This window comes from Myotis myotis, unplaced genomic scaffold (genome assembly GCF_014108235.1).
Source record: "Myotis myotis isolate mMyoMyo1 unplaced genomic scaffold, mMyoMyo1.p scaffold_m19_p_15, whole genome shotgun sequence".
In the NCBI taxonomy this organism is placed as follows: Eukaryota; Metazoa; Chordata; class Mammalia; order Chiroptera; family Vespertilionidae; genus Myotis; species Myotis myotis.
Genome location: NW_023416319.1, coordinates 26,332,126 through 26,344,262, shown reverse-complemented (window position 1 = coordinate 26,344,262; position 12,137 = coordinate 26,332,126). Strand labels below are relative to the sequence as shown.

Below are 12,137 nucleotides of genomic sequence, written 5' to 3'. Positions count from 1 at the left end.
ACAGCAGTTCTGTGCTCTGTCTAGGATTTCATAAAATGAGGGTTTAAAGGTGAGAGAGAGAGAGAGAGAGAGAGAGAGAGAGAGAGAGAGAGAAGAAAAGAAGGGGTAGAGTGTGAAAAGTAGGGGAAGATTTGGGTAGAGCAGGAGAGGGGTGGAGAAAAAAGAGGGAACACAGGCTGGAAAAAATATGGGTGGAATTTCCCCTACAACAGGATGGTACCATTAATTAGAAATAGGAAAAAGGTCAAAATCAGTTGTTTGTTCCTCTCTCTTTTTTGTGTGTGTCTTTATTTCTACACCATCCTTCCCTTCAGTTTAAGCACTATATTAGACCATATCCATACACAAACATTGATGAATTATCAAAGGTAGATCATGTGTTCTGGATGGCAAGGGAGGAGGGGTGAACACATTTATGTTATACTTCAAAGGCTAAGATGGACCTTTTAAAAGCATTGAAGAAATGTTCTCTTGGAAGTAATAATTGAAAACTAACTAGTTAAATGCTATTAAGTCTCTGAACCTGTCATTATTTCTTTTTCTAAGATGATGTAGAGATTCTATCTATCATCTATCTATCTATCTATCTATCTATCTATCTATCTATCTATCTATCTATCTTCTATCTAGCTATCACCTATCTAGCTATCATCTCACAACGCAGGTAAGATCTCTGCTATCAATGACAATGCTATGTTCTGTAGAATGCTGCTCAAGGTACTAGGGAAGTATATGAATGGTGGAAAATGCAAACTTCTAAGGTTGAATGACAACTTATTCCCTTTCAGGCTTTGCAGCAATGTAGATTTAATGACTACAGAGCCGTAAATGTACTGGAATAATTTCAAGAGAGAACATCCAAACTGCAATAAAAAGCATTTCTAGTGTTTGGATGTACTTCGTGTTCAAAAAATTTTTTTATTACGTTTTGTGATATTGCACAACTTTGAATAGGCCATTTTGTGGGAAGGTCCAATCTATTTCTACAACATTTTAAATTTTAAGAAATGAGTAGACTTTAACCCATATTTTTGGCTTATTAATAAATTATTTAAAGGAAGTCACAGGAAGAAACTCATAAACCATTGTTTCTTTAAAGGATGTTTATAAATTGCAAAGTGACTTGCTGTGTACTATATCTAGCTGTGTACTAGGTTCCCTGTATAATTTAACTTGAGAATGTGGGTAAACACATATTCCTGTAGCAATTTTAGGAAGTCATTTACAATCTCCCCTTTCCTTTCATTTTGGAAAACCCTTTAACATATACAAAATCTGCTGTGATATCTCACAATTCCACTCTTTCTGAAGGCTTCCAGCTGAGATGACCAATAGTGCTGATAAATCAGTTCATCCATGGGCTCAGAAATCTTAGAAAAAAAAATAGACAACTCACTGTGTCTTTCCCCTTCCTGCCCTTTGCTCCACTGTCCCTAAATAACTTCGCAACAGAGTTTACAGATCAAAAGGCTTTTTCTAGGAATACTCACAAACTTCTACTGAAATATGCAGCAACTTTCAGAAAAGTCAACATTTACTTAGTGTTACAGAGCTTTAAGTCTGAACTAGTCCTGAGATCAGCAGGTTTATCTAACCCTGAAAACCAGCCTAACTGGCTGATCTATGCAGGCATTCATCTTTCTCCCGCAAAGAGCTCTGCTGGCAGCAGTCAAAACCAAAGTGGGAACTTAATAAAAATGAAAACTGTGGTAGCAAAATACACTTAATGAGGTTAATTTGACGTATTGCAAAAATTTGGGAGGTTACAGTGGTTTCTATATAACCACAGTACTGATTTAGAAAAACCCCAGGGAAACAGCTGCATTTGGATATGTAACTTGCCTTGCTTGCATAGGAAAGCCAAGCTTTTCAGGGTATATGTCTGGAGATGCTAAAATTTGCACATTAGATTGGGGAAAATTGTATGCATTTCTTATTGAGAAATAACAGGATAATAAAACCTGTAGACGTTTATGCTTACACATTAGGCAAAAGGATCAGAAAAAGCCAAGTCAGTTCTGCTGAGCTGTTAAGAAAATTGTACTCATACTACTGGGTTCTGTGATTACCTGTGAATGTCTCCATTTCTGGCATTTGGTAGCAACTGGCTGAGGCAAACCTGGCAAAATGTTTTCCAGCTGCTGGAAGATTAACTCTTGCACCTCCTCAATGCCGTGTTCCAAGTGTGTAACTCCAAAGGGGACAGTGGTCTGAATCGCAAGGGAAGGCCCGATTTCTGATGACACTAGTGTAAGAGGAACATAAAGGCACATCTTAGGGTGGGTAACATGGAAGAGTATCTCAGCCTTTCAATCTCTCAGATTTAAGAATTGATCACAATAGTCAGACAATAAATGGAGGGCAACACATTCTACTCTTTAGAGCATAAAACTAGGCTCTTTCTGAAATCCAAAATCAATTTTCTCTGAAGGAAAGAAAAAATTCATGATGTACGTTAGAAAATACATTTTGGGTCTTGCTAAAGAATGGGAAGGAAGGGCACCTAATATATACTTCTCTGGGTATAATTAAAATTATTGGTATGTTCATCTTTTCTCATCCACTAAATTATAAACTCTTTAGGGCAGGCACCACTTCTTACCTATGTTCTCCTTAAATTCTAAGAACAAAGTAGATGTTCAAAAAATACTTACTCGTTTTTTGATAAATGGATTTCAAAGTGTTTTGTTGACATTATTAAATGCTAGAGGAAAATATCGTTACCACTTAAAAAGAAAATCAGGCTTTTCTCTAAAAACAGACTTGACCTTATAATATTCTTCTTTATCTTTTAAGTAGCATTAAAAACAAAAGTCTGCCTCATTTATATCATGGAGCGACTTTCCACTTCTGTTTGCCATTGCATTTTTTTTTTTTGCTATATTTCACAATTACAAATAATGAGTGTCTGCTTCGTATCTTTCTCTCTTTAGTAGAATAGAGGAAAATCAAATAAAGTTCGAAGTTGAAAGCAAAGTGACCGAGGCATTTAGAAAATACAGACTTGGAAGGAATGTTAGCAAGAGTCTGCCTGCTATTTTTATTTGTTTAAATCAAGCCCAGGAGAAGTTAATGGGAAACAATAATAGATCTGAAATGCATGAAACGATAATGTGTAGTTGGTGCTCCCCCCTGCTGAGAGAAGAGAATATTAAAGCTTTTAAGGTAATGACAGGAGTTGTCAAGCCTGATTCTGAACATTCTTTAGTTTGGGGTTGTTAAGACAATGATCTATATAAGATAGGTTTCTACAATTTTAAACAGAAAGAAAGTTGAGCAACATACGTCACTTATTGTTATGTGCCCACTTAACCTCTTTACACGTTAGGGTTTTGTATTGTTTAATATAAAATCAGAATGTTAGGTGTATGGTGTAGATTAAATATATAAGGCATGTGATGTGCTCAGCACCTTCTGGCACAGAGTAGGTGTTTCATAAATGTAAGCTGTGGGAATAGAAACAATGAATCAGATACACACAAGGGGAAAGGTCCCATGGTGTTGCCCAAGTGATCGGTGTGAGTTATTTTTTTGTGAGAGTACGTCATTTTTCCATTGCTCTCTGCTCGGGGAATCCTGGATTATCAATTTTACCCCAAAAGAGGGAAGAGCATCCCAAAATGCTGTAAGCATTTTAAAATAAAGTGAGTGCCTGCAAACATTTTTACATGTCTAGAGAAGATTGGGCTTCAGAATATGGGCAGTGAGTGCAAAGGTGAGGGGATTGTCCACTGTTTCCCTCACCGTATCTGGACCGACTTGAAAAGGAAATTAAGGGAGCATCTCTTTGAATGGTCAGGGTTTAACCTATCAGTGTAGGCTGTACAGGTACCACACAGAGGGAAGGACCAAGGAGTGCAACGTCTCACATTCTTTCACCCAATCCCACTACAGTGGAACCTATTGCATATTGCCACAGGGAGGTCTTTGTTACCAGTGATAAATTCAGGGAGGCCTATTCACAGCAAGGGAGTGTCAATGCCACCACTCTTCCACCAGGTAGCACATCTTCCCAGAGACAGTGAAAGCTATTGGGTCAGCATTCTGCAGCAGGAGAGTTGGGGTTCTGAGGTGACTTTCTATGGCAGGTTTCAGAGGAAAATGAATGCTAGCTGCGTGCTGAAAATCAAGAGGTTACCCTCACCCCGCCATTTGTTCTAGGGGAGCTGGTAAAATTACGAAGGGGATGGTGGTGCATTGTTGCAAGGGTTCTCTCATTTAAATTAGCCTTGCACTCCAAGGAAAGCAATAAAAAAGGAGATTTAAGACCCCAAATGAAACAGTCCTTGCATAGCAATGAGAGAACAACCTGGCTCCTTGTTTTTAGTGGAATCAGACACAGGTTTTTGAGAACCGAGATTAAAATTTGAAGAGCCACAATCTAAAACAGTACGTTTTAAGGGAAACCTCCCCTCCCCCGCCCTCCCCCCCCCAAATTAAAGGTTATTTTTAGAAGCAAATGTTTAAAAATATAAACACCCAACCAGAGTTTAAATATGACCAAGGTTTGCAAATAGAGCATTATAAAAAGCCACAAATATGTTAATAGGATTCAGAGCGCAAACTCAGTATAATCATTACTCCTTGGTTACTGAGAAGGTAATGATGTTATCTTTTTCTTTTCTTTATTCAGTTTAACAAGCATTGCGCTTTGCTTTTGGCATTTTAAATGTAAAGTTCATAGTGAGTTGACAACTATTTCCGTATGTTGGGAGATCAATGGCTGTAGTCAGTAGAATTTTGGACCCTTGCATTCTTAATAGCTCCATGGTCTTAGACAATTTAATCTCTCAGACTTTGCTTTCTTCCATGAATTAAAAGGGAGTATTACAACTTACCTTATAAGGGTGTCGTGAGGATTAAATGGGTTAGGACACATAAAAGCCTTTCTTCAAATATAAAGTGCTACATAAACGTGAGACATTTGTAGATAATACTCTTTTATATATATCTATGCTGTGGTTGGAGCAGTTTTAGAAAGGGATAACAGAGTTGATTTCTCTCAAAGTATTAAGATTGATTTTCTATCAACACGCCAGGAACTATTCCTGGGGTGTTGGCACAGAAGGTTTTTTTTGTTTTTGTTTTTTTTTTTACTTGTGGTAAAATATACATAACATGAAATATGTCATTTTAACCTATTTTAAGTTTACAGATCTCTGGCATTAAGTACATTCACATTGTTTTGCAACCATCACCACCATCCATATCCAGAACTTTATCTTCCCAAACTGATACTCTTTACCCATTAAACACTAACCCCTCACGTTCCCCTTCACCCAGCCTCGGTCCACCACCATTCTATTTCTGTCTCTATGAATTTGACTATACTAGATCCCTCATATAAGTGGAATCATACAATACTTGTCCTTTTGTGACTGGCTTATTTCACGTAACATGATATCTTCAAGGTTCATCCATTTTGTAGCATGTGCCAATTTCCTTTCTTTTTAAGACTGCTTGATATTCCATTGTATGTATACGCCACATCTTGTTTATGCATTCATCCACAGAAGTAACTTCTGTTGCTTTGACCTTTTGGCTATTCTGAATAATGCTACTACTATGAACACGGATGTACAAATATCTGAGTCCCTGCTTTCACTTCTCTTAGGTATATACCCAGAAGTGGGATTGCTGAGTCATATGGTCACTCTATGCTGCCCTTCCGAGTCTCAGCTTTCTCTTGCTTCTTTGGCTCAGTCTCTATTTGATTTGATAATTAAAGTTGCTTAGTTAAAGATGAATATTATCATTTTGGGTTAAAAAAGTAATATCTAACTCTATGCTGTTTACAATAAAATACATTTTTAAAACAAATCCTAACTCAATTATGTGAAGTCAGAGAATGTGATTTGAATGCTACTTTAAGATTTGTTAACTGGCTTTATACATAGTCAGTTTTCAAAAGTATTATATGTGTGCTTGAATATAATTTTTTAGATGTTGAATTAACATTTTAAGTTCATTGAATCTTGTTAATTGTGTGGTTCTAAATCAACTAAAGTCTTATGATTTTTGTGTGTGCTTGATTACTAAAAGTTTTTGCTTTATATTGAAACTATATTACTAGTTTCCTGCTATTTCCTGATACCTTTTAACAATATGCTATGAATATTTTTCATTTAGAAATGCCTTTAACCTTAAAGTTTATTTTTTGCTTTCTATTTGTTCCACTTTTTCAAAATTTCTTTGTTTCTCTGTAAAATTTTGCCTTCTTTTTGATTAAATGACTTTTACTCCTTATTTCTTCCCCTTTATTAGTTTGGAAGTTATAGAGTTTATTTCTATCTTTAGGGACTACCTATAGACTTAATTATCCATATTAAAGTAATAAATTACTATCTTTATCCTTCTGCATAACATAAGAACTTAAAATATTTTAACTCTGGTTTTATATGCTTTTGTTGTTCAGGATTTACTTTTTTAGTTTTGTTTTAATACAGTCAGTATTTGTTTATATTTATCCACAGCTTCCTTTGTGGATTTCACATCTTCTCTCCAGGGGCATTTTCCTTTTCCCAAAGTATCTTCTTTTGAAGTTCTTTAATGAGGTTCTGTTGAAGGTCAACTCTCTGTTTTTGTTTTTCTAAAAATACCTTTATTTAATCCTTATTTGTGAAAGACAGTTATCCTTGGTATATAATAATAGATTGAAAATATTTTCTCTCAGCACTTTAAAGAACTTATTCCAATGTAGGTTAGCTTTTAGTGATGCTGTTAAGAAGTCAACTCTGAATTTGATTGCAGGTCCTTGGCAGGTAACTTTTCTTTTATATCTGGATATTTCCCTTGTTTTCTCTTTGCCTTTGGTGTTCTGCTATTTTACTTTGATATCTTGAGGTTTGAGTTTCTTTTTGTTTACCTTCTTTGACTTCATTGGGTGTTCTGAATCTGAAGACTCTTTTTTGTCATTAATTTTGGAAATTGTTCAGTCATTAATTCTTCCCATTCTCTCTATTCTGTCTTCAGGGAGCTCTGATTAGATAAATGACAGGTATTCTCATGCTAGCGTCTTATATCTTGATCTCTTTTTAATATTTTCCGTTTCTGTCTCTCTATGCTAGATTCTATGTAATTTCTTCTGATTTATCTTTCAGTTCAACACTCTCCCTACATCCATGTAAGTATTCTGATGTTTAATTTGTCCTTTAAATTTCAAATTTAAATTATTTTATTCTTCACTTATAAAAGTTCTACTTTTCAAATATGCATGATTAATTTTGATAGTTTATCTCTAATCACACTGTTAGTATTCTTTCATTTCTTTAAACATCGTCAGTATGTCCTATTGTGTATTTGGTTGTTCCAAAATCTTTATGAGTGTGATTCTGCTTTCTGTTGTTCGGGTGGCTATTGCTCATGATGATGTACTGCCTTTTGTGTGTTTTGTGATTTTTTTCCCCCTATTTTGAGCCCATGTTCCTATTGTGAGCCTAAAGTTCCTAGGAACTTTATAGAGAAATACTTTGAGGCCTAAGTTCAAAGAGTGTTCCTTTGGAGGTTTACTTTCCTGTCTGCCAGAGGCCTTGGGGCAGCGCTGCCCATGACTGCTTTAACTAGGTGTACAGACTACACTGGCAGAATAAATTCTGGCACCAAGTCTGCCTGAGGGCAAATATGTGGTTTGGCATCTCAGGGGAGACATTTTATTTCTTTTTTGTTTTTTCCACTCCAAAGACAGGCAAGCATGCCCATTTTCTTCCACAGATAAGATGTATCACATACAGAGCCATAAAAGTGTACACGTCCGTGCTAGTAAACTTTCAAATCTGAAAGAAACGGAGTGATTTTTCTTGGAAAAGAAAGTTATCAAAAGTAATGCAATATAAAAGACATCAGTCTTAACCAAAATACATAAAGGAAATAGAAAAAAAAAGTCTTCAGGACGTGGTTGCTTCAGTTATGATTTATTTAAAATTGTCAAGCAAATATGTTGATTGTAGATACACATCACATTTACCCATATCAACACACCAAACTACAGATAATTCTTCTCTTAAATAGTAGGCACATTTTTTCATGTTAACATGTATAATTAAGAAACATATAATAATATCAATATGTATTTAAAAGGCATCTATTAGCATTTAATATAAATTCATGGGAAATAAAGATAAATATGAAAAAAAGTGACCTCTAAGTGAGATAATCTTTAAGCTGATGATTTATATCATACTTTATAATTAAATAATATAGATTTTCACAGTAAAATCAATATAAACCAAGGATGCTTTGTAATATCAATGCTCTGGTCAGTGCATTAAGATAAAACATAAATAAAGTTTATAATTACTAAGAAGAAGAGAGATCATATGATCGAAAACAATAGTGAACCAAAATAGAATCCATCAAATTAGTTTAATTTTTATATTAAATTAATTTTCCTATATACCAGCAATAACTGTGAGAAAAAAATTGTAATTCTACAAAAAAAGTTTTTGGAATTAGAATAAATGATTCTAAAGAAAAAAAATAAGGCAATGAGAATATTTAAAGTTTTTGAAAAGTCACTGAGGCAAGACTTGCTTTGCCATGTATGTAAATGAATTATTAAAACAGCCTGGTATTGGCTGACAAGCATAGTCAATGAATCAGAATAGATACTTCTGGGGGAAAAAATCCTAAAGCATATTTATTGTTTTAGGAAAACAAATTTAAGGCGATGAAGGAAGATCCAATGTTTTATATTGTCCTAGAAAATTGGATATATAGAAAAATTTAACTTAGACTATTCCCTTCCCTTTTCTGACCAGATTTGTCACCATTTCTGATTTCTTCTGTAACCATATGAGAAGTGTACATTCTTAGGTCACACAAACAAACTCACTGGGACTGCCTTTTGAGATGTAAATACTACAGAGATCTTTTCCACCTGATAAAGCTCATTTTTGGCAGTATCTACAAGGGACAGAAGTCGGGTCATCAAGTTGGTCAGAAGTTGGGTCTTTCAAAAGACAGAAGTCTAAGGCCAGCTCTAGGTTTCATCCCTGACAAGGAAGTAGAGGACTAAAGAAAACCGAGTGGCTAACACTATAGCTGCAGGGCAAGAGCATCAAGGAATGGGTGAAAATACTTCTTTAATTACTGACTCATTCAAATGAGCACACGGGTATCTAGTGCAGTGCTTGATACCTTAAGAAACTCCATTGAGATGTACATCTTAATTGGGGGGGGGGGGTGACCCATAGGCAAAACCATTAGAGAACCATTATCTGCTAAATGGCCTGGCACTGACAAGTGTGTGCAGATGAATTTTAGCTAGCAAATTCATGTGAAGAGAGGAACTTGACAGGACTTGAGAGCCACAGTTTAGGGGTGGTAATAGTCAGCTCTACTTTTGCCTTCTCCCTGGCAGTAGAAATTAGTCGTAAGTTTCCCTTTCCCGCTCCATGTGGAACTGGCTCAACTATCCTTGCCCTCTAGCCATGAAAGCTCTTATTACAGTTTAGCTCTTTCATATGGCTCCAGGGCCCACCAGCAAAAGCAACCGAGAGTAAGCCAATCACATCAGTTTCTCCAACAACAAAAAATTTTAACTCAGCCTCCAAGAAAGAATAGGAGGTGAAAGGGATAGAAGGGTGGGGAGGGGAAAAGGAGACTGAGATGGAACGATATCTGCTTCTGATATCTCTCCCCTTCCTCCTCTCCTTAGCAGCGCCAACCCAAACAAGCATGCAGCACTCTGCCATTTGGCGTTCCACGTCGTTGGCAGTGTGTCTGCTGTGCTGTATGTCTGCTGCTGGCCCGGAATCAGGAACGAGGCCTCACTGTTCAGCGGGACCACCTATGGGTTTTATTTGCTTTTTAATAATCTCAGACCTATTTCTTATGTATAGGTTACAGAGGCCAAAATTCATCTACAATAGCCCTACTCATGTCACAGGCAACTTCATTACTTCCAACCTTATCTTCAGTGGTGACTTTTGTAATAAGTGTTTATACTCATTCAACACCATTTTATGGTTTTAACTGAAGAGTAAGGTTCTGGAAGTGTAAACTTCTGAAATGACAGGATGAGCCAGGCACAGAAAAAATGATTTTACTCATAGTTTTCCCCTTTGCTTATTTCATTTTTCTCCTATCATCTCTGAGGAGAAATAGTTGCTTTATTTTCTTCCTATTATTTCCCTGGAGGTAGGGGACTGTATTAATTGATAATAGCAATTGCTTTAATTAGCCAATGAAAATCACCGAAGAGGTCTGAATGGAATGAACAGTCTCTTTGGGGAGACACAGATAACAGTAACCAGGGAACTGACAGGAGAGGATAATTGGCCTAAAAAAGATCCAGAAAGAAAAACTAATGGAGAAATTGTATTCTTGTCAGCAACTGATACCAAAATTCCCTGACAAGCCCCTGCTTTCCTTTTTAAAGGTAAAATATCTGTTAAAAAGGAGGAAATGATAGGGCTATAAGGGTACTCTTTTTAAAAGACAGGAAATATAATTCAAGTCTAAAAGTGTTTTGTTCTCTTCCTGTTGAAGGTAGTTCCTAACTCTTCCTAGGAAAACTATGATATACCATCTAAGATTGATAGAAAAATCTGCAGTGCTATTTTTCCCTTTCAAAAACAAGATATATGCTTGGAGAGGAAAGAGGGTGTAGGGGGGATAAAACTGATGAAAAAAAAACCACAAGATAAAGAAAAAACCTAGTTCGCCTTGAAAAAGAAAAGAAGCAAGATCTGCTTTATTTAGAATGAATGAATCAGATCCCTTTCTCCATCCTGATTGCACCACCAGTTTTGAGGGGACATCGGTTGAGCTGTGGATGTCGAGTTAGAAGTTCTGTCTCCCCTCTCCCTGGCTGTATAACTTTAGTCATAATATTTCTGTGATTCCTGGGTCAGTGTTGCTGACCCATGCCATATTAATCATTATTTGACAAAACAAACTAAGAAATTCTTTGGGACAAATATATTTTTGAAATGTTTGTTTTAAACAAAATTGTATAGGATTTCTCAGAGTCCCCAGTATGATTATATGCAGACAGTGTGATTCTTTAAAGGAAAGATGGTATAGAATTAGTTTTGGTATTTTAAAACTACTTTTATTTAATTTACAAAATTATTTTTTAAAAAGGTTACTCCAACACTGTGAAAGGGTATAAAGTGAAAAATAAATAAAAGTATTGCAAAATTATTTCATATATAGCTAAATGGTGCTAAATTCCGCTCGCACCAATAGCATACGGAAGCTCTTGTTTGTCCACACTCTTACCAACGCTGAGTAATTTTGCTAATCTGCTAGATTAAAATGTATCTTATTTTTAGTTAGTTACATGTGAGTGGGGTATTTTCACAAAGAACCCAATTTGTATATTCTTTTCCAGCGATCTGCCTTTTTGTTGTCCTTCTGGTAACCATAGTGCCAACCTCAGGTTTATTGTGCAGATTAAATCCATGTAAAGTGAGACGTTTAGAGCCTGGCGCCCAGTAAGTGCTCATCCAGCGTTATTTGGCAAACCTACCTATCAAGGCTGACTCACTCCATTGCAGAGGATTAGTTACTGGGGTTTTATCGTGCCATCACTCTTACCTTCCACTTCCTTGACGGAAAATCTAAGTCTCACAAAATGATGCCTCATGGGAGAAAAGTGCCTCCTGGAATCATATTTATCACATTGAATTTTAATTGTCTGTTTACCTGTCTGTCTTCCCTCTAGACCAGTGGTTCTCAACCTTCTGGCCCTTTAAGTACAGTTCCTCATGTTGTGACCCAATCATAAAATTATTTTCGTTGCTACTTCATAACTGTAATGTTGCTACTGTTATGAATCATACTGTAAATCTTTGATATGCAGGATGGTCTTAGGTGACCCCTGTGAAAGGGTCGTTCGACCACCAAAGGGGTCGCGACCCACAGGTTGAGAACCATTGCGACTGAAAGCTACTCAAACTTACTTGTTTTTCCTTTTTTTTTTTTTAATTAATCCTCACCTGAGGATGTTTTTTCATTGAAATTTAGAGAGTTAAAGGGAGGGGGAGAGACAGAGAAAGAGAAACACCGATGTGAGAGAGCCACAACTACTGGTTGCCTCTTGCACACCCTCTGGCCAGGGACGGGGATTGAGCCTGCAACTGAGGTACCTGCCCTTGACCAGAATTGAACCCAGAACCCTTCAGTCTGCAGGC

At 36.4% G+C, this 12,137-nt stretch overlaps 1 protein-coding gene across 3 annotated transcripts in view; it reads right to left on the bottom strand.

The window, feature by feature from the left end:
• Positions 1 to 12,137, bottom strand: part of RNLS (renalase, FAD dependent amine oxidase) — a 218,288-nt gene that overhangs the window by 20,581 nt on the left and 185,570 nt on the right. For 2 of the 3 annotated variants that reach the window (XM_036336708.1, XM_036336709.1), the window contains one exon: positions 2,070 to 2,245. The exons of the other annotated variant lie outside the window; for it this stretch is intronic. In XM_036336708.1, coding sequence (XP_036192601.1) covers positions 2,070 to 2,245 — 176 coding nt within the window. The remainder of the gene's footprint in view (positions 1 to 2,069; positions 2,246 to 12,137) is intronic. 3 annotated transcript variants of the gene reach the window in all.